Genomic DNA, 18,374 nt, shown 5'->3' on the forward strand with positions numbered 1-18,374 from the left:
ATCTGAAATTGTCTGATAAAAATATACTAAAAGATAACATGGATTCGCCATTGATGAGAATAGATCTGCAGAAGAAGTAGAGAGAGAAGAAGAAGAAATTGCACCTAATTTTTGTTTAATTGAATTTCTCTCTCCTTTGACAACTTATAACTACCTGCTGATGACGTGGCAAGATCCTGGCCATTGTAGCTCATTAATTCCTTTCTAATCTCAACCGTCCGTTTCAAAAGTTAGGTAATAATACTCCTTGCTTACCCAATATCGAACCCGGCTGGCAGCATACTTATCCCATACTAATCCTTTATTATTTCTACTAATTCTACTACTTTAATTACTAATATAGTGAGATTACATTGGGTTTGTTGTTGTTATTGTTATTGTTGTTGTTGTTATATCTGTATAGTAATACTCCCTCCGTCAGTGTTATTAAACGCGAGCGCCTTGTCGCCTATGTCGAGAGGGGAGGGGAGGCGAGGCAACCAGTTACCAAAAAGGCGAGAGAGGCGTCGCCTTTTTTTTTAAAATAAAAAAGAGGCTGAACTAAAACATAATTCTTTTTCTTTCTTCTCCTCTGCTTTCAGTCGATTGGAACTGGGCAGATTCTTTCTTTCTCTTTCTTCTTCTTGCGCAACTTCGTCAGTTCTTCCTTCCTCTGTTTTTGTCCTCTGTTTTCTTTCCTCTTCTGTTCAATTTTCTGCCCAGGAGCAATATACTTTTGAGAATCTGGGAATTCAAGAACTTGAAAATCTTGAAGAAAAATTAGAATAAAATTTTAGTATTGCTTGTCTTATGAATTATTGAGTCATTCAAGTTCTACTCTTTTAGTATCTACTAATCTACTTTTAATCTTTTAATTGAAATATTTGCTAATGTGGTATTGATATCGAGATTTTGATTATTTATATATGCAATTAAATATTTTAGATAATACATACCCCTTTAAAGGTTACGGATGTAGAATGTAATTTTGATAGAGAATCAAACGAGATAAGATTAGGAATGAAATTTTCAGGACAAAGTGGGAGTGGCTTCCGTGGAGAACGAGATGCGAAAGTGAGGCTAAAGGTCCGGGCATGTGAGGAGGAGTTGTGCACAGTGTCGGTGCCAGGATTTCCGCCGAGGGGTTCAAAATATAAAAAAGTAAACATACGAAGAAGCCTAAGGGGGTTCAACATCTACTATATATGCATAAAAAATAATTTTAACCTTATAAAAACATTATTTTTTTCCGCCGAGGGGGTTCGGATGAACACCCTCGGCTCTATGTGGCTCCGCCACTGGTTGTGCAGATGCCCCGATAAGGAGCTGTGAGAGGTTGACTGTAGTGGGCTTGAGGAGGGATAGGGGTGAGGTGATTATGCAGGATATGCCGTTACTTCAGCTCACTTAAGACATGACCCTTGATAGGAGGGTTTGGAGGCCCAGAGTTAGGGTAGATGATTAGTAGGTAGTCAGATGTATACTCAGAGTATTACTAGTATTATTCATGTATTCATTATTTTTAGATGTTGTTCGTTTAGCCTCAGTTATGTTATTATCTTGTTGTCGTTTTTGCTTTTTGCTACTGCCTCTGTTTATCGTTCTTTGAGCCGAACGTCTATCGGAAACAACCTCTCTATCTTTTCAAAGTAGGGATAAGGTCTACGCACACACTACCCTCCCCATACCACTTGTGGGATTACACTGGGTTTGTTGTTGTTATTGTTATTGTTGTTGTTGTCTTATCCGTATAGTAATACTCCCTCCGTCAGTGTTATTAAACGCGAGCGCCTTGTCGCCTATGTTGAGAGGGGAGGCGAGGCAACCAGTTACCAAAAAGGCGAGAGAGGCGTCGCCTTTTTTTTTTTTTTAAATAAAAAAGAGGTTGAACTAAAACATAATTCTTTTTCTTTCTTCTCCTCTGCTTTCAGTCGATTGGAACTGGGCAGATTCTTTCTTTTCTCTTTCTTCTTCTTGCGCAACTTCGTCAGTTCTTCCTTCCTCTGTTTTTGTCCTCTGTTTTCTTTCCTCTTTTGCCCAGTTTTTTCTCTTCAATTTTCTGCCCAGGAGCAATCTACTTTTGAGAATCTGGGAATTCAAGAACTTGAAAATCTTGAAGAAAAATTAGAATAAACTTTTAGTATTGCTTGTCTTATGAATTGTTGAGTCATTCAAGTTCTACTCTTTTAGTATCTACTAATCTACTTTTAATTGAAATATTTGCTAATGTGGTATGGCTATCGAGATTTTGATTATTTATATATGCAATTAAATATTTTAATTTTTTGGTATTAATTGGCGTCTCACTTCAAAAAAAGGCGAGGCAAGTCCTTGTCGCCTTTTGTCGCAGCGCGCCTTCCAAAACACTTCCGTCACAAAGTATCTGTCACTTTCACTTTTCCTTGACTAATCTTCAAATTTAAATTAAACTTTAGATATTAGGAAATTATATGAAAAGTAATATAAATTGCTATTCTTTTCATATCGATATGGTGAAAAAGTACATCCTAAATTGTAAGTGACATATTTGGGGACAGAGGGTGTAAGAGTTAAGAAGTATAATTTTGGACCCGTACAAGACTAAGAGGAAATGATTTACTTTCTGTTTGGTGTGCGTTGTCAATGAGAACTTTGTTGCAGTACTCTCTCAAGTTCTTTACGTTTAAAGATAAGACTATTTAGATACAGTGTGCATTTCGTTGCAAACTCCTAGCATCTTTTGAGATTGACGAAGAAAATCTTGATTAGTCATTAGTGTATCAGTTCGACTACATGGATTGGTGACTGTACTGCTGTGTCAAAAGTTATATGATGATGGAGCATGCGCAAAAATTTAACTGTATTAGACCACTCCTTTCCAGAGTTCAATTTGAAAGAAATTCTAGATCTCATAGGATAACGTGGGACCTAATGACCTATCGTAGCTCATTCCTCTGTTAATCACAATTTGAATTCCAAGTTTCCAACTATAGATTATATAGTGGCTGCACTTGTAATCATCCACATGTTTGTGTATATAATAGGATCGGAAGGGACTCTAAGGAAAGTCAAGGAAGTCTTACTACATAGCCTAACTTGCTTTTCTGATTTAGCTCTCTTTCTTCACTGCGTTTGTGTTTTGATAAAGTGTAGGCCCTCAACATCAAGAGTTTTTAGCAGTTATCAGCCAACCAAAATGACGACTACCAAATTGAGCATGAAGCTTTTGATTGACACCAAGGCTGGAAAAGTACTATTTGCTGAGGCTGAAAAGGATTGTGTTGATTTCCTCTTTTCACATTCTCTCATTGCCTGTGGGAACTATTATCAGTCTTCTTAAGGATAAAGGGATGAGGGGATCGTTGCCTAACCTCTACAAAAGTGTTGAGAGTATGAAGCACACCTATATTCAGTCGAAGGACATCCTTTTAAAACCAAAGTCTTCAGCTGGGATCTCTTCTGTTCCTTTTCTATTGCATAATGACGGTCCAACAGTACGAAAGACTTTTTATAGATGTGGAAATAGTTACCATTGCGGCCATTTCAACACTTATGTTACCGATGACCCTAGTGTTTTATGTCCAAGTTGTTGGAGCCGTATGACATGTCAGTTGACGTATGTTGCTCCAGCAGGAGTAAAGGAAGTTGTGGCAGCAACTGGGGGTTTTGTGAAAGAGATGGTAACCTACATAGTGATGGATGATTTGGTTGTTAAGCCCATGCCCACCATTTCTAGCATTGCCCTTCTCAACAAGTTTAATGTCAGGGATGTTGGTGTGCTGCAGGAGCAAGTAGTAAGTTTTGGAATGGATGAGGTAATCAATTATACTTGGAATTTAAAGAACTCTTATACCATCACTGTGTTTTTAATCTGTTGTAGCATGCTTTGCAGGTTTCTAATTTCATTTAAGTTGTTTTTTAGACGACCTAATAGGATTTGAGTTTGTTTTGCACTATTCATGTATTTGAAATAAACTCAGTAAACTATGCGCATGACTTTTCATACTTTTTTTTTGGTTTGGGTAAGTATTCCTACTTAATAAACTCCTACTACTATCGTTTTGCAGGTGCTGGAGTTGCTGAAGGCATCTTTTGAGTCGAAAACAGTTCTTACGAATGTTTTCATGAGCCGGGTAAAAGTGGAAACTTAGTCGTTACTCTTTCAACACAGGGGGGTTGGATTTTTCAGTTTATTAATTGCAATATTAGTAGGTTGATCTATTGTTAATGTGATTAAGTGCTACAGTTGTCTAGTTTTTCTTTTTGTTATATTTTTCTGCTTTTCATCTTAGATAGTATTTTCTACTTTCTAAATCTTTATTTATCTATCTATACTATCCTAGATATTCATTTACAAGATGCCGAAAATTCTCTCTTCTCTCCTCACAAATTTGAGGGGAATAATGAAGATTATGCAAAGTTCTTTGAATTGATCGAAGATGGCAAGCAACCGTTATATGAAGGGTGTGAGAAGTATTCCAAATTGTCCTTCCTAATTAAATTGTATCATATAAAATGTTTGTGTCGAATGACTGATAAAGCGATGAGTATGATATTAGAATTGTTAAAAGACGCCTTTCAAGATGCCAAGATTCCTGTTTCCTTTTATGAGGCCAAGAAAACCATAAACAAACTTACTCTTAATTATACCAAGATACATGCTTGCCCAAATGATTGTATGTTGTATTTTGGGGAAGACGAGGGCTTGCAAGAATGCAAAAGATGCAAGACATCTAGGTGGAAGAATAATAAAAAGAAACAACCTGCCAAGATTTTGCGTTACTTTCCACTAAAGCCAAGGTTGCAAAGATTGTTCATGTGTTCTAAAACTGCTGAGTCTATGAGATGGCATTCTGTAGGGGGTAACCAAGATGGAGTGATGAGGCATCCTAGGGATTCTCAGGCATGGAAAACATTTGACTTACTTCACCCTGAATTTGCTGTCGATCCTCGAAATGTACGATTAGCCCTATCTAGTGACGGTTTCAATCCTTTTGGAGCAATGGCAACAAATTATAGTATCTGGCCAGTGGTTCTTATCCCGTACAACCGTCCTCCTTGGGAGTGCATGAAACAAACTTCATTTATTCTCTCAATGATCATTCCAGGAAAGCAAATGCCAGGCAATGACATCGATGTATACTTACAACCCCTTATCCAAGAGTTGAGAGAATTGTGGTACGACGGAGTGCAGACATTAGATTCTTCAAAGAATGAAATTTTTAAAATGCGGGCAGCTCTGATGTGGACAATTAGTGATTTTCCTGCGCTTGGTAACTTGTCTGGATGGAACACATACACAAATTTTGCTTGCCCCACGTGTAACTTTGCTACAGATTCTTACAGATTGAAGCATAGTAGAAAGTGGTGTTTCATGGGTCATCGTCGTTTTCTTAGAATTGGCCATCGATTTAGATTGCAACGTACTCGTTTTAATGGGAAAATTGAGCAACGGGAGCCACCAATATTATTATCAGGGTCAGACATCTTGAAACAAGTAGAGGGCATTAATGTCATTTTTGGGAAAGTACCTGAATTGAATGATAATGGTAAAAGAACCCGAGGACAAACTGTTGTTGAAGATAGATCGAGACAATGGAGAAAGAAAAGCATATTTTTTGATCTTCCTTACTGGGAATCTAACTTGTTGCGTCATAATCTAGATGTTATGCACATTGAGAAGAATGTTTGTGACAATGTGATAAACACTTTACTTAATGATATTGGAAAATCAAAAGACAATCTTCATGCTCGGGAAGATCTTAGAGAAATGGGTATAAGGAAAGAACTTTGGGTTGATGAGAATGGAAAATATCCTCCATCTTTGTTTACTATATCAAATTCTAAGAAAGATGGATTCAAGAAAGATGTGTTTTTGCGTACTATAAAGAATGTCAAAATGCCTGATGGATACTCGAGTAACTTTTCAAGATGTGTCGACTTGAAACAACGGAAGTTGTTTGGAATGAAGAGTCATGATTGTCACATTCTCATGGAGCACTTGTTACCAATTGCCATACGTAATGTTTTACCTGACAAAGTGACTGCAGTGTTGATAGAGTTGAGTTCATTCTTTCGACAACTCTGTGCTAAAAGCTTAAGTCTCTCAGACCTTGACAGGCTTCGGTCTCGACATTTTCTCAACATGAATCACCTAGAAATGTTATTCCCTCCAGCGTTCTTTACAATCATGGTTCATTTAACTTCTCATCTAGTTGACGAAGCAAAACTTGGGGGACCAGTGCAGCATCGGTGGATGTATCCAACTGAGAGGTAAACAAAATTTTCTGCTCTTCTTTTTAGAGTTTCATACATTGGATCTTTCTCTATACATTCTGGTCAATTTATTTTTCAGTTTTGTGATCTTCTTTTTAGAGTTTCTTGAGAGTCATACATGGTTTCTTTCTCTGTTCATTCTGGTTGAATTTGTTTTTCAGTTTTGAGCTCTTTTTTTTTTTTAGTCATCACACCAAACCTCTCAGTATTTTGGATCATGGATTTTCAAACATACAACAACCATTTCTTCCTTTATTTAGACAAGGAACTGATCCACATTTTTCTCTTGTTGTTTTTATGGTTCTGTTTCATGACAATCTGGAAAGATGTTATATATGACTTTTATGATGGTCCTTGAGTTTCATATACTGGTTGTGTTTCTCACTTGTGTTTATTTTACATCACCATAATTGTCTCTGTTCTGTTCTTTCTGGTTGGATTTTCTTTCATTTTTCAAGGTACTAAATTGACCTTTTGTTTAGGTATTTAGGACACTGTAAGTCCTATGTGAGAAACATGTCACAACCAGAAGGTTCCATCGCTGAAGGATACCTAGCCGAGGAAGTTCTTACTTTTTGTTCCCAGTATATGAAGCCTCGGTTTTTCTTTAGGATTGATCAAGAAAGAGCAAAGAGTCATGTTGACAGTTCACTCAATAATAAGTGGAAGGAGTTCAGGCTAAAGCTATGGCGTGCGGCGTGGGATCCATTAAAGAGTAAAGAAGAAATCATCAGGAAAGTTCCAACAGGCATTCCCATGGACCAATGGGCATTGTTTGCTAATTATCGCCTGAAAGAAGAAACACAGGTACTTTAAGGTTTGGCACAGTTGGGTTGAATAGTATGGTTGAATTTTACAACTGGGTATTTGTTCTTATTGTTGTTTATTGATGTTTGAATTATATACAGTGTTATATTTCAATCTGAAAATTTTCCCCTCTTTTTTTGCTAGTTACTATTTATCTACTGCTCCCTATTTTTATTGTAGGCACTTTGCAAGAAGAATCAACAGAGTCGACAACAACAAAAGATTCCTCATACCAGTGGGGCTAAGAGTTTAGCTAGAATAAGGGCTGAGATGGTACTTCGATATAATGTGCTTAATGATACATTCTCTATATGGAATACGTTCTTAATCAATTACTAATATTTTACTTCTTGGAAATTTCAGGAAAACATGGGAAAAGAAGTTGATCGAGGCAAAGTGTGGATTGAGACTCATAGGAGGAAAGATGGGAATTATGTGAATGATGCAGCTAGGGAGGTTGGGGTAAGTATTAACTGACTCTGAATTGTTGCCCTTTTTTTTTTTTTTTTTTTTTGAAACTGCTATGGTAACCAGCAGTTTTGCCAACATAGAGAAGTCTAGCACTCTTTCATGACATTGGGTTGAATAGTATCCTCCATTTGTGATGCTTATTGTGGTTTTACCTTTCGTGTAAGAGAGAATTGAAGAAATTCGAAGTCAAAGATCAGAAGGTCTCACAGAAATTTCTCCTCATGATGCGCTTGGTGTGGTCTTTGGTCCGGAGCACCCTGGTCGAGTTCGAGGCTTAGGCATGGGTGTTGTTCCAACTGTGGCATTCAATAAGACATCAAGGCGAGGTGGTCGTTTTTATATGGGTTCGTCTAATGCTAGCGCTCCACCTCCACAATGGCAACAAGAGATGGCGGATATGAGATCACAATTGAATGCGCTAACAAACTTATATCGAATGAACATAGGGAATATCCCTGAGGAGTTTAATCACTTATTTCCGACTCCTCCACAGGTACAAGTACTTATTTTTTTGAGTAACCAAAAGCCTGCAATTCTGGAGGATTCTCCTTTTTTTCATTAATACTTATTTTGTGTGTCAAAAATATATAACTTTTTTGTTAAATGCTCTCTGGTTTTTTAGCTATGTATATGAATGTAAACTATGAAAATCTCTAATTCTTCGGAAAGAAATGAATAATGCAGAATAAAATCACATGGCAAATGTGAAGGTGATAGGAGAGACTCAACCCATATGTTCCTTACAATCATGTAATGTTGACAAAATCACTGGAGTATGTAAACTTTACTGGTGATTTAGTACTCATAATGTTTACCTAGTTTGTGTTAGGTAAGATTATATATTTTTGTAGTGACAGAAGTAAGAAGTATGTTGTGATCTATTACAGAAATAGAAGTTATATATTTTTGACATAATCCTTGGCTTGTTTGATTTTAAATTTAATTTGTAATTCTGACTAATATACAAATGGATTCTTGATTGAATAAGTAGCTACTGTGCATTCTCCAGTTAGTTTCAGTTCTGTCCCAAAGCTGCTATGAACTTGATAACACTTGTTTGATGACTTCTAGTGCTTGTTGGCTGAAAGTTTGAATATTGTTTTTAGCAGGCACAGGATTCAGGAAGCGCTCGGTCGCCAGTTGGACCAAGAAGATTCTCTGATAGAAGTAACTACGGCGATAGAGCGAGCGGTAATTAGTAATCATCTAGGATCAAAACTACTACGGGGATAGAGCGAGTGGCAATTAGTAATCATCATTAGGATCAAAACTATGTTTTTTGGGTATTTTTGATGAATAACTTTGAAACTCTAGCTTGAATTTGGATGTAATTTTGGGATACTTTTGTTTTAGATATTGAATATTTTGTTGATTTAAACCTTTCAAGTGTTAAAATTATTATGGTGTTTGATTTCATAAAACATGAAATTATTATGAATGGTGTTTGATTTCATAAGGTGCAAAAATCGGATCTAAATTTGGCAATACAGAATTGTCAGCTGCTTAGGGTGGCTAGCTGCCAAAATATTGTTTAATAAAATAACAAAATGGCAGTATTAAAAAGTGCACTGTTTAGCAGCATTATGGCGGTTTGAAACCGCCATAATTTTTCATAACACTAACAGCGGTTAAAAACCGCTACAATATACATATTATGGCGGTTTTCCGAAAACCGCGGTAATAGGATTAATGGCGGCAAGGATTGCGGCGGTATTGAAAACCGCCATTTAAGCTGGTTATGGCGGTTTTAAACCGCCGCTATACCCATTAAAAACCGCCGTAATCCTTCCGTTATTTTTGTAGTGAATTGATCTCAAAATGTGTAGAATTCAAGGAGTTTGCAATTAATAATACAGATACTAGTAGTAAAATTTAGTCCAAGGAAATCCACACTGTATCTGAATAGTCATACTACAATAAAATTTTCATTTCCAGCATCAAACAAAAAGTAATCAGTTTCTTTGAGTCTTATGGCCGCTGTGTAAATTTACTTGAATAAATTAATATAGATACTCTGTTAATCTAGGTAAGAGCTTTAAGAAAAAGATTGATTTTTTTTCTTTTCTAGAGGAACTCGGGTGGGTTGTTATAATTGGATCGAGTGATCATCATAACTCATTCAGAAGAAATGAAAGGGACCATGACCCAAACAATGGCGGGTAGAAACGTACGCGCATATGGTCAAAAACTTGGATGTAAAACGGAACAGGAAAAAAAAAGTAATTCTAGAACAGGGAGTGATTTTAAAGGAAAGGCAAAGAGTTGTAGGGTGAAACTTGGCGTGCAAAACATTCTCATATTAGTTGTCCACATTACTATAAATATCCGTTCCAAAATACTTGTCTATTTACAGAATCAAGATAGAATTAATTAAGTTTTTCCTACTTTACCCTTAAAATTAATTATTTTTTTAAGTAACTAATATTGATTAGAGTGTAATTAATTGGAGAGACATAAGGATAATGTAGTAAAAATACACTTTTATTTATGAATTCTTAAAGAGTGGGTAAAAGAAAAAGTGAACAAGTAGGATGGCCGGAGGGTGTATTAAAGGATCTGAAAACTGATTATTGATTAAACATAATTACTGATCTCTTATTGTTATTAAGGTCCTCGATCCAGTCAACTTTTTTCAAGTTGAAAGCTATGATTATGGCAAGATTAGGCATTAACCACTACGGATAGAGGTGGCAAATTAGCCTATGAACGCGTTCAATCCGTATTTTAATTAGCTCAATTCATTATGACCCGCCCAAATCAACTGAAAAGTGGGCTGATATGTAGACCAAATTAACCCATAGAAAACTTTATCAAAATAAAACAGTTTGTTTGAGGTATGTCATATAAAAATACTGCATAATAAAGAAAAAAAAGTGATTATCAGATAATTAAACAATATTTCTTAAATAAACAAAGAAATTAAAATTTGATAAAGATTTAGCGGGTTGTATAAAGACCGATTGTTTAGTTCATTTTGAAAAGTCCCTCCGTACTTTTGGATTTGAGCGTAATAATAAAAATAAGACGTGGAACATAAACTTTTTATATGAAAAAGAATTACAGTGGAAGTTCACGACATGCATATTGGAACTTCGAATTGGAACTTTAAATGACATATCCATTTTTTAAATATATATTAGAACTCTTTTCCTTCTCACATTTATAGCTTAAGACGTAACTTTGTTGCTGCTAATTCTATTCCTGGCACTCCTCTGTTTATTTCTTTTTATTCCATAAAGTCTTCTTGCTACAAATTCCATGCCACGTTTCTAACTTATTTTATTGTATATTGTCTGGGTTAGGCAGACCCGACCTGTATATATATCAACCAAAGGAAAAGACTTACTACTACAATTAGGAGTGTTATCCTTGCTAGTTGCCTCTATGTGAAGTGAAAGGGATAAATAGGCGTCCTCCAGCTTGCACAGTTGGTGTCCTTTATAAATGCTTCTTTCTTCCTCTTTTCTTCTTTTTGTTTTTTGCATACTTTCCTGCTTCATTTCTCTTATGGCATACGTGAATTGCATTTCTTTGCAACTTCTTATATTTCTTATTGTGTGTCCATTATAAATATTATGCCTACCATTTGTTGAATTACTACTATTTATTTGCTTTCACGTTTACTGGCATTTTCTTAGAAGGTCAATAACAGCTCAAGTTTTTCTTTAGCGGTAACATAATCACAAAAGTACAAAGCTAGAGGGGACATGGCAACCTTACCTCTAAAATTGCCTTGATTTCAAAACTCAAAAATATCATCAAAGCAGATTATCAAGTAAACTTTCCCTACTTTGACGACACCAAAAAATTTTGAGTCTTTTTCTTTGGTAAAAAACCAACCAAAGCAATCACAGTGAGTACACAGTATTACTGACATCATGCTGACAGAATATTGTTGAGCTCTTATAATTTGACAACGAATCAAACAACACACCAGATTAAGTCAATTTAATTGGCTCGACGCAATATGGAGTAATAATTTGCATGAGCTAGCTTTCTCATACTTCAAAATTGCCAAGATAACATACCAAAAACGTTTTCAAATAAGATAAAATAAAAGTTTGTATCGTAACTGAATCTACAAATCAAAACCAACGATAGAGGGAAATGAAACAAAAGTAAACAATTAAGAGGCAACTTCATAAACTGAAACATCCAATTCCATTAATATTTTCAAGAACTAGCTATTTCTCTGTTTTTATGGGGCTCAGGAAAACACTTGTCAGAACTGCTTTCGACTCAAAAGATGCTTTCAACAACTTCAGTGCCTGCAAAATGGTAGCGAATTTTCTCAAGTAAGAATATTGTCCAACAAATTAAATAAAAATTACGAAATGCACATAAGAACATATATATGTAACTGTTTCTAAAACAAGTGAAGTTATTTACCTCTTCCTTTCCAAACTGTACAACTTCCTCTTGCAGCACACTAACATCCTTGACATTAAAGTACTTGTTAAGACCGGTAATGCTAGATACGGCAGACATGGGCTTAACCACCAAGTCATCCATCACCATGTATACGGTGTCCTTCAGAAAACCCCCTTTGGCAACCTCAGCTCCCTTCACTACCGGCGGAGCAACATAACTCAACTTGCTTGACATATATCTCCCACAATTTGGGCAGATTACACTGTTATGAACGTCGGTAGTATAAAAGCAATTGGAAGAACATTTATAAAGAGTTGTAACATCGTTAAGCAATAAAGGAAGAGGAACTGAAGAAATTCTAACAGAAGACTTGGGTTCTAAAATTATTTCCTTCCACTGAATATAGGTGACATGCAGATTCTCTACGCTTCCGTAGAGGTTAGGCAAGCACCCATACATTCCTTTATCCTTGAGAAGCCTAATGAGAGTGCCCACTGACAATGAAAGAAGATGAAAGAGGAAATCAACACAATCCTTATCAACCTCAGCAAATAGAACTTTATTAGCTTTGGTGTCAATCAAAAGCTTCATGCTCAATTTAGTCTCAACAGTCGCCATTTCGGTTATCTGAAAATGAAGGGGCTTTAGTATTTTAAAACGCTCAGGCAATTCTTAAATGTTGATCCGGACCGACGCTTAAATAGTGTCGTTTGCTTCATCATCATACTTTTTAACACAGTAGTTTAACATTCTCCAATTAATTGCATGCAGATAGACGGTACACTAATCAAGTATCACTTCGCTGATCTCAAAAGTTTTAGAATTCAAGGAGATACAGTTTACGTAAAATTTCGTCCAAGGAGATGCACAATTTATCTGAATAGTCGTACTGCAATAATTCTGCACTTAACATGATAACACTCCCCTTCTTCTTTAACGAAAATTAATCTAAATAGTGATTTACCCAATCGTTAAACGAAAAATTGTTAGACTGATGTTTAATAATAATATGTACATAATTTATGTATATCGATCAAGAAAAATAAATAATACTAATTGAATTTGACCAACTATTTGGATAAAGACTGCTTTATTTCCGGTGGAGTTGATTCTAGGGGTGGGCGTTCGGTTTTTTCGGTTCGGTTTTTTCGGTTCGATTTTATCAAACTTCGGTTTGGCTATTTCGGGTTCGGTTTTTTGAAGGTGGACGCCGAACACCGAACCCAACTAGTTCGGTTCGATTCTTTCGGTTTCGGTCTTTTAAAGTTCGGTTCGGTTCGGTTTTGATTTTTTCAATTCGGTTTTTTTGATATGATATTAGAAGCGATTCCCTTGACACTAATTCATATTCTCAAAAGCAATATATAAAACATAAAACAGATAAATTGAAATTAAAATCAAACAAATAGGATATACAAGAATAGAAAACTATAACTACGATATAGGATTACTAGGTGTTATATACATACCGTAAGAATAATTAAGAAAACACATAAAGGACATACATTAATCCTAAAGACACATCCTAGTTGCCTTCCTTAACATATTTGATTTTCTCAACTGAAGTAGAAAATTAGGGATACAAATGCAAAAGAGGGCTTGTTACAATTGGGGTTTTTTTGTCTTTAAACTTAATGTGCCTGGACTATTTTAATCTTTTTGGGTAATGTATTAAATTTCGGTGTGTGTTCGGTTTTTCGGTTCGGTTTTATCAAACTTCGGTTCGGCTATTTCGGTTTCGGTTTTTTGAAGGTGGACACCAAACACCGAACCAAAATAGTTCGGTTCAGTTCGGTTTGCTAAAGTTTCGGTTCGATTCGGTTTTTCGGTTTCGGTATTTATGCCCAACCCTAGTTGATTCTGGTTTGTAGGTTAAGCTTTCCATTGCCAAAAAGTACTGTACTTAATGCTGTGCTTAATGTTCTCCTTCAGTTTCAATTTATTTGTCTAGTTTTTTATTTGGAAAGTAAAAGGAAAAATTAAATTTTATATTCTTAAATTAAAGATATATCCAACATACTAAAATGCCCTTTAATCTTGTGGTCTTAAACATATCACTAGTATACGTACCCGCGCGATGCGCGGATTGTCTCAAAGAAAAGAAGAAAAAAAAAGAGCGGAGGGAGATAATTGTAACAATCTTATCTGTAAGTTCTGATGATTTGGAATAGAGCTAACAAAACATAAGTGTACTCTTCTTAAACAATATATATTTAGGTACAACATAATTAATTGTAATATAAATGTGACTAAAGAACTTTATACAACAACGATATACCAGTGTAATCACACAAATAGGTGGGGCCTGGGGAAACAAAAGAACTTTATTTTGAAGCATAATAATTTTAACGTGGGTGAATTACTTTTTAGCATCAAAATTTGATGTCAAAGTGACCATAAATCATTTGATAAAGGAGAATGCACATAGACATGAGCATCATGCACTTACAACTGTAAACATTATATTATCCAATCAAATTAATTTGTGATCCGACATCTTGCAGTGAAATCTTCTTTATAGCATTGTGCAAAGCGCTTCTCTCAACTATATCATTGTCCAAAGAAATTTAAATTCAGAAGTTCACATATCAGAAAAAATTTATGCATGTAAAAATACTTATAGTTACAAAACAGCTATACGAAGAAGATATTGGGAGTACACAACTTTCACGTTATCTCTTCTATGTTTGTATGTAACTAATGTGTGAAATTGTTACAACAATCGTCTTAAACTGAAATTTTAAATTTTGGAGAAACTTAAACTTCACAGACTTCTATTTCGCCCTGAAAATATCCCTGAGCTTCCAATGCATCCTTTGTTGAAGTATTAAAAGAGGTAGTTAAAGATCTTTGCATAAAAGAAGATGATTTGCTTGATGAATTGTTCCTGTGATCATTATCTTCATTCGAATAATTGTAAGCGTAACAATCCCCATGTAAGACAACGCCAAAATCAAGTATTATTGAAAAGACCATATAGAAGTCAACATTTAGCACCAATAATGCCTAAGAAATAATGTCTAATAGCTCTATTGTACCCGTTTGCTGGTACTGTATGAATAACATCAGCAAGAGGAACATCTTCATTTACTTCTCCATATTGTGATGTTAGAAAATCATAAAAATCTCAAGCTATTGGATTAGACCAGTAGTGCTAAAAATTACACATGACTTCATATACATACTTATCACTAAACATTAATTATTTTCATATTTTTTAATTTATAATTTAATCATAGTAAATTATGATTTAGGTTTTCCCAGTAAGTGGTTTACTTATGGTCCAAACAATGTTATGTATTATCGTGATTCCAAATTTGTTTAATGTATAAATAGAGAAGTTTTTTTTATTATTTTATCATAAAATCTATTAATATTTTTAATAATTGTTAGTTTAGTATTATATGCAATAAGCATTTATTTATATTTTCTATTTGAGAAATTTTATTATATTTTATAATTTTATTTTGTTGCTTGGCATTTGTTTTGTTTTTCCATCTTTTATTTCAGTTACATGATCTTATTCATAGTATAACTTTTCTCTTGCCGGTTCAAAATACTTCTTCAATTCAAATTCAGTTAAGTATTATCTACTAAAAAATATTTTTGTATCTTTTTCTCTTTACCTAATTAAACATGTGAACATGATATATTCAGAGCTGCAGTAAATTGAAAAGGATGAATATTTCTCTTTACCTAATTAGAAAGGGAAAGACATGTTTGGGTTATCATGTTATGGAACATGTGATAATCGCACCACAAATCCTATTACATTCCATTACATATTGGTTTAAATTACCCCGTTAAAGAAATAAATCTTTGAGTGACAAAAGCTCCCATTCATTGGAAGGCAATACACAATTCAAATCATTATATTACATGTATCCTTTACAATATATGAAACTTTGGAAGGTGAAATTGCTACTTCAATTGGGCACCCAACCACATGATGTATATTTGTCGAGCATAGAATTATCTACTTTTAACTTTGCACCACATATGATGATAAGGCATAACATGTGAACGTGATATATTCAGAGTTGCAGTAAGTTGAAAAGGATGAATATTCTGTTGTTGTTCTAAAAAAAAAAAGAATTATTAGAGTCCATAGAAGTAAAAAATAAATGAGCTAAAGTCTATAGAAACAGAGAAATAACTTTTTTCTGCTCCGTAAATAGTCTGAAAAAGTAAAAAATGTATTAGGAATAATTGCAAGGCAACATCAATTTAAGCTAAATTAGAGAAAAATCAAATAACTTTATCTTTCATTTCTAATTCATCGTTATTTTTTTTTAATCTCAGTTACAAAGAACTCTTATTAGGTTTATATTACATCTTCAAATTTCAAATTAAAAACTGACCACATCTAATTCAAAGAGTTTATATTTTCATTCAAAATTTAAAATTAATCATATTAAATTCAAAATATTCATACAAAAATTTGGCTATGTGTTGTGTGTTCATTGCTGCATAAAGAAAGTTTTCTACTAATCTCGATTTTTATGAGTTAGCGTGCATTTTTTTTTTGCTTAATGGCGCAAAAGTTACAATGTTATGATAATATGACTTAATTTTATTAATAATCTTCTGAACAATTATTCTCTTAAATAAAAGAGGACAAAAGAGAATACAGATAAATACAATTTAAATTTGTCTTCAGCTTTTTAAACTTTTGGTAGTACTTCATACAAAATTTTTGCCTGTCAAATGTAAAACAAAAAATAATAGAATTTTCAAACCTCTATTTGATTTTTTTGTCATAAGTTTCCAAATCTATTACTATTAATTAACTTCAACTTATAAAAAGGGAGAAAAAAAACTACTATGTCCAATAGAACAGGAAATCGAGTGATTAGTGGTGCTGAAATTGCTTACTCCCATCATCCCATGCATGCCAAGGCACAATTAGTGGTGCTGAAATTGCTTACTCCCAAGCATGCCAAGGCACAAGTAGTGGTGCTGAAATTGCTTACTCCCATGCATGCCAGGGCACAAGTATAAAAGACATTTAAGTACTCTTAAGTGGACAGTAGATAAAATGGAAGTCATGTGAATATGAAAGAAAAAAAAATCAAAAAGAAGAATGAACAAAGTACACTATATGAATTACCCAGAAACCATATGCTGGAGGAGCCTTTAGTGAAGACTTCTCAGCCATTGCAATGCTGATATTATAATTAACCTCTGAAGTCATAATCTGGTGAATAAATTCATGGTTAGCAGTTAAGACATATAGTGCATAAAAGAAATCATTCTACTACAGGTTCTTACTATGTTAAAAGCCCCTAGCAGAGTGTTGCAGAAGCATCTTCATATGACAAAACAACATTCCCTATGTTATATCCTTTTTCATATGTATAACTTTATGCTCCATGGCCACGGGTCTTATATCATCGCCACCTACATATTAATGGAAAAGGAATTAAGCGTCATTCAAAGGCATGGACTAATAGCTAGTCACAAAAGTCAATAACTTCATTGTGACGATAAAAAGTCAGGGCAATATTTCTATGATAAACATAAAAATACCAAGTATCCAGACATGTTATCTTCTTGCTTCAAGTACTAATACCACAGACCAACATGGAATTGTGAAGTAAAAAAAAAAAAGTTAATGTACTACTAACGGAAAAGAAATAATCTTGAACATATAACCAAAAGAATTTACATATTACTTGTCCGATGCTTCCAAAAAGTTCTGGGAGTTCTTCAATGGTGACATGAGGAGTACTGCCATAACTACCTACTTCTTTTTACCATGGGAGAGAAGTTTCTCACTTTTTCCTTAGAAAGGGCTCTCATGAAGAGCCAACCATTCTATTCTATAACTTTTAAAGAAAAATGTTTTTTATGAAAGCACGTCTGCATCTGAATAGAGAAGTTGCCCTCTTATAAATTAATTTTTTTTTAAATGTAGCAGTTAATTAGTAGTTAATCGTGGAAGTGGACAATTTGCAACCCTTCTTTATAGTGAATTTGAATTTTAAAAAAAATTAACCACTTTCAATCAAAAATTAAAAATTCAAACTTTTGAAAATTAATTCAATTCCATTGTAGTTGCCACGTGAAACTTGAAAGACTCTAATGGTGTATATTTGTGAGTTGAAGGTTGTGTGTGATCATGAAAGAGTAAAATGAGGATAACGGGGAAGTTACAAACGTGGGCTTTGGGGTTGGTTTTGGTTGTTTTTTTTTTTTTTTTTTTTGGGTCTTTTAAATGTGAGTTTATATATAGATGTGTCAAGTGCAGTTGAGAGAATTGGGTAAGGAGGAGTCTAGTTGGTTTCTAAGTTTCTGCTTTTGTTGCAATAATGCAACCACAACTGCTACTCCAGACGTGTAATTTAGCAGCAACTTTTTAGGAATAGTATAACATGGATAGCATTTTTAGCAATTTTTAAGAATAGCAATTTCCACCTTCATTTTTCATTTTTCTAAGTAGAATTTAAAAGAAAATGAATTACAAATATTTAAAACTTAAACTTGATTTG

At 34.3% G+C, this 18,374-nt stretch overlaps 2 protein-coding genes and 1 pseudogene across 3 annotated transcripts; 2 read left to right on the forward strand and 1 right to left on the reverse strand.

The window, feature by feature from the left end:
• The first annotated feature begins 2,198 nt into the window (after window positions 1-2,198).
• Window positions 2,199-4,307, forward strand: LOC132624773 (uncharacterized; annotated as a pseudogene).
• A 54-nt stretch (window positions 4,308-4,361) lies between these two features.
• LOC132600681 (uncharacterized) lies at window positions 4,362-8,910 on the forward strand. 2 transcript variants are annotated; one of them, XM_060314005.1, is made up of 5 exons: window positions 4,362-6,231; window positions 6,717-7,041; window positions 7,222-7,314; window positions 7,405-8,005; window positions 8,619-8,910. In XM_060314005.1, the coding sequence occupies exons 1-4, from the start codon at window positions 4,487-4,489 to the stop codon at window positions 7,516-7,518; spliced, it is 2,277 nt and encodes a 758-aa protein (XP_060169988.1). In that variant the 5' UTR covers window positions 4,362-4,486; the 3' UTR covers window positions 7,519-8,005; window positions 8,619-8,910. The 2 variants fall into 2 exon arrangements, with proteins under 2 accessions (XP_060169988.1, XP_060169996.1); XM_060314013.1 differs by having other exon boundaries at window positions 8,622-8,910.
• A 2,590-nt stretch (window positions 8,911-11,500) lies between these two features.
• On the reverse strand, window positions 11,501-12,516 carry LOC132624862 (uncharacterized). The gene is made up of 2 exons (XM_060339634.1): window positions 11,902-12,516; window positions 11,501-11,780 (listed from the first exon to the last, which is right to left on the reverse strand). Exons 1-2 carry the CDS (start codon window positions 12,499-12,501, stop codon window positions 11,697-11,699), a joined length of 684 nt encoding a protein of 227 aa, XP_060195617.1. The 5' UTR covers window positions 12,502-12,516; the 3' UTR covers window positions 11,501-11,696.
• Window positions 12,517-18,374: the final 5,858 nt, after the last annotated feature.

Source organism: Lycium barbarum, chromosome 1 (genome assembly GCF_019175385.1).
Source record: "Lycium barbarum isolate Lr01 chromosome 1, ASM1917538v2, whole genome shotgun sequence".
NCBI lineage: Eukaryota > Viridiplantae > Streptophyta > Magnoliopsida > Solanales > Solanaceae > Lycium > Lycium barbarum.

Bases quoted from the DNA above. Each gene is read 5' to 3' on its own strand.
- LOC132600681 (XM_060314005.1), top strand. From the start codon at position 4,487: ATGACTGATAAAGCGATGAGTATGATATTAGAATTGTTAAAAGACGCC. The intron at 6,232-6,716 runs GTAAACAAAATT...CCTTTTGTTTAG, and splicing joins TGGATGTATCCAACTGAGAG to GTATTTAGGACACTGTAAGT. The intron at 7,042-7,221 runs GTACTTTAAGGT...TTTTTATTGTAG, and splicing joins GCCTGAAAGAAGAAACACAG to GCACTTTGCAAGAAGAATCA.
- LOC132624862 (XM_060339634.1), bottom strand. From the start codon at position 12,501: ATGGCGACTGTTGAGACTAAATTGAGCATGAAGCTTTTGATTGACACC. The intron at 11,781-11,901 runs GTAAATAACTTC...ACCATTTTGCAG, and splicing joins TACAGTTTGGAAAGGAAGAG to GCACTGAAGTTGTTGAAAGC.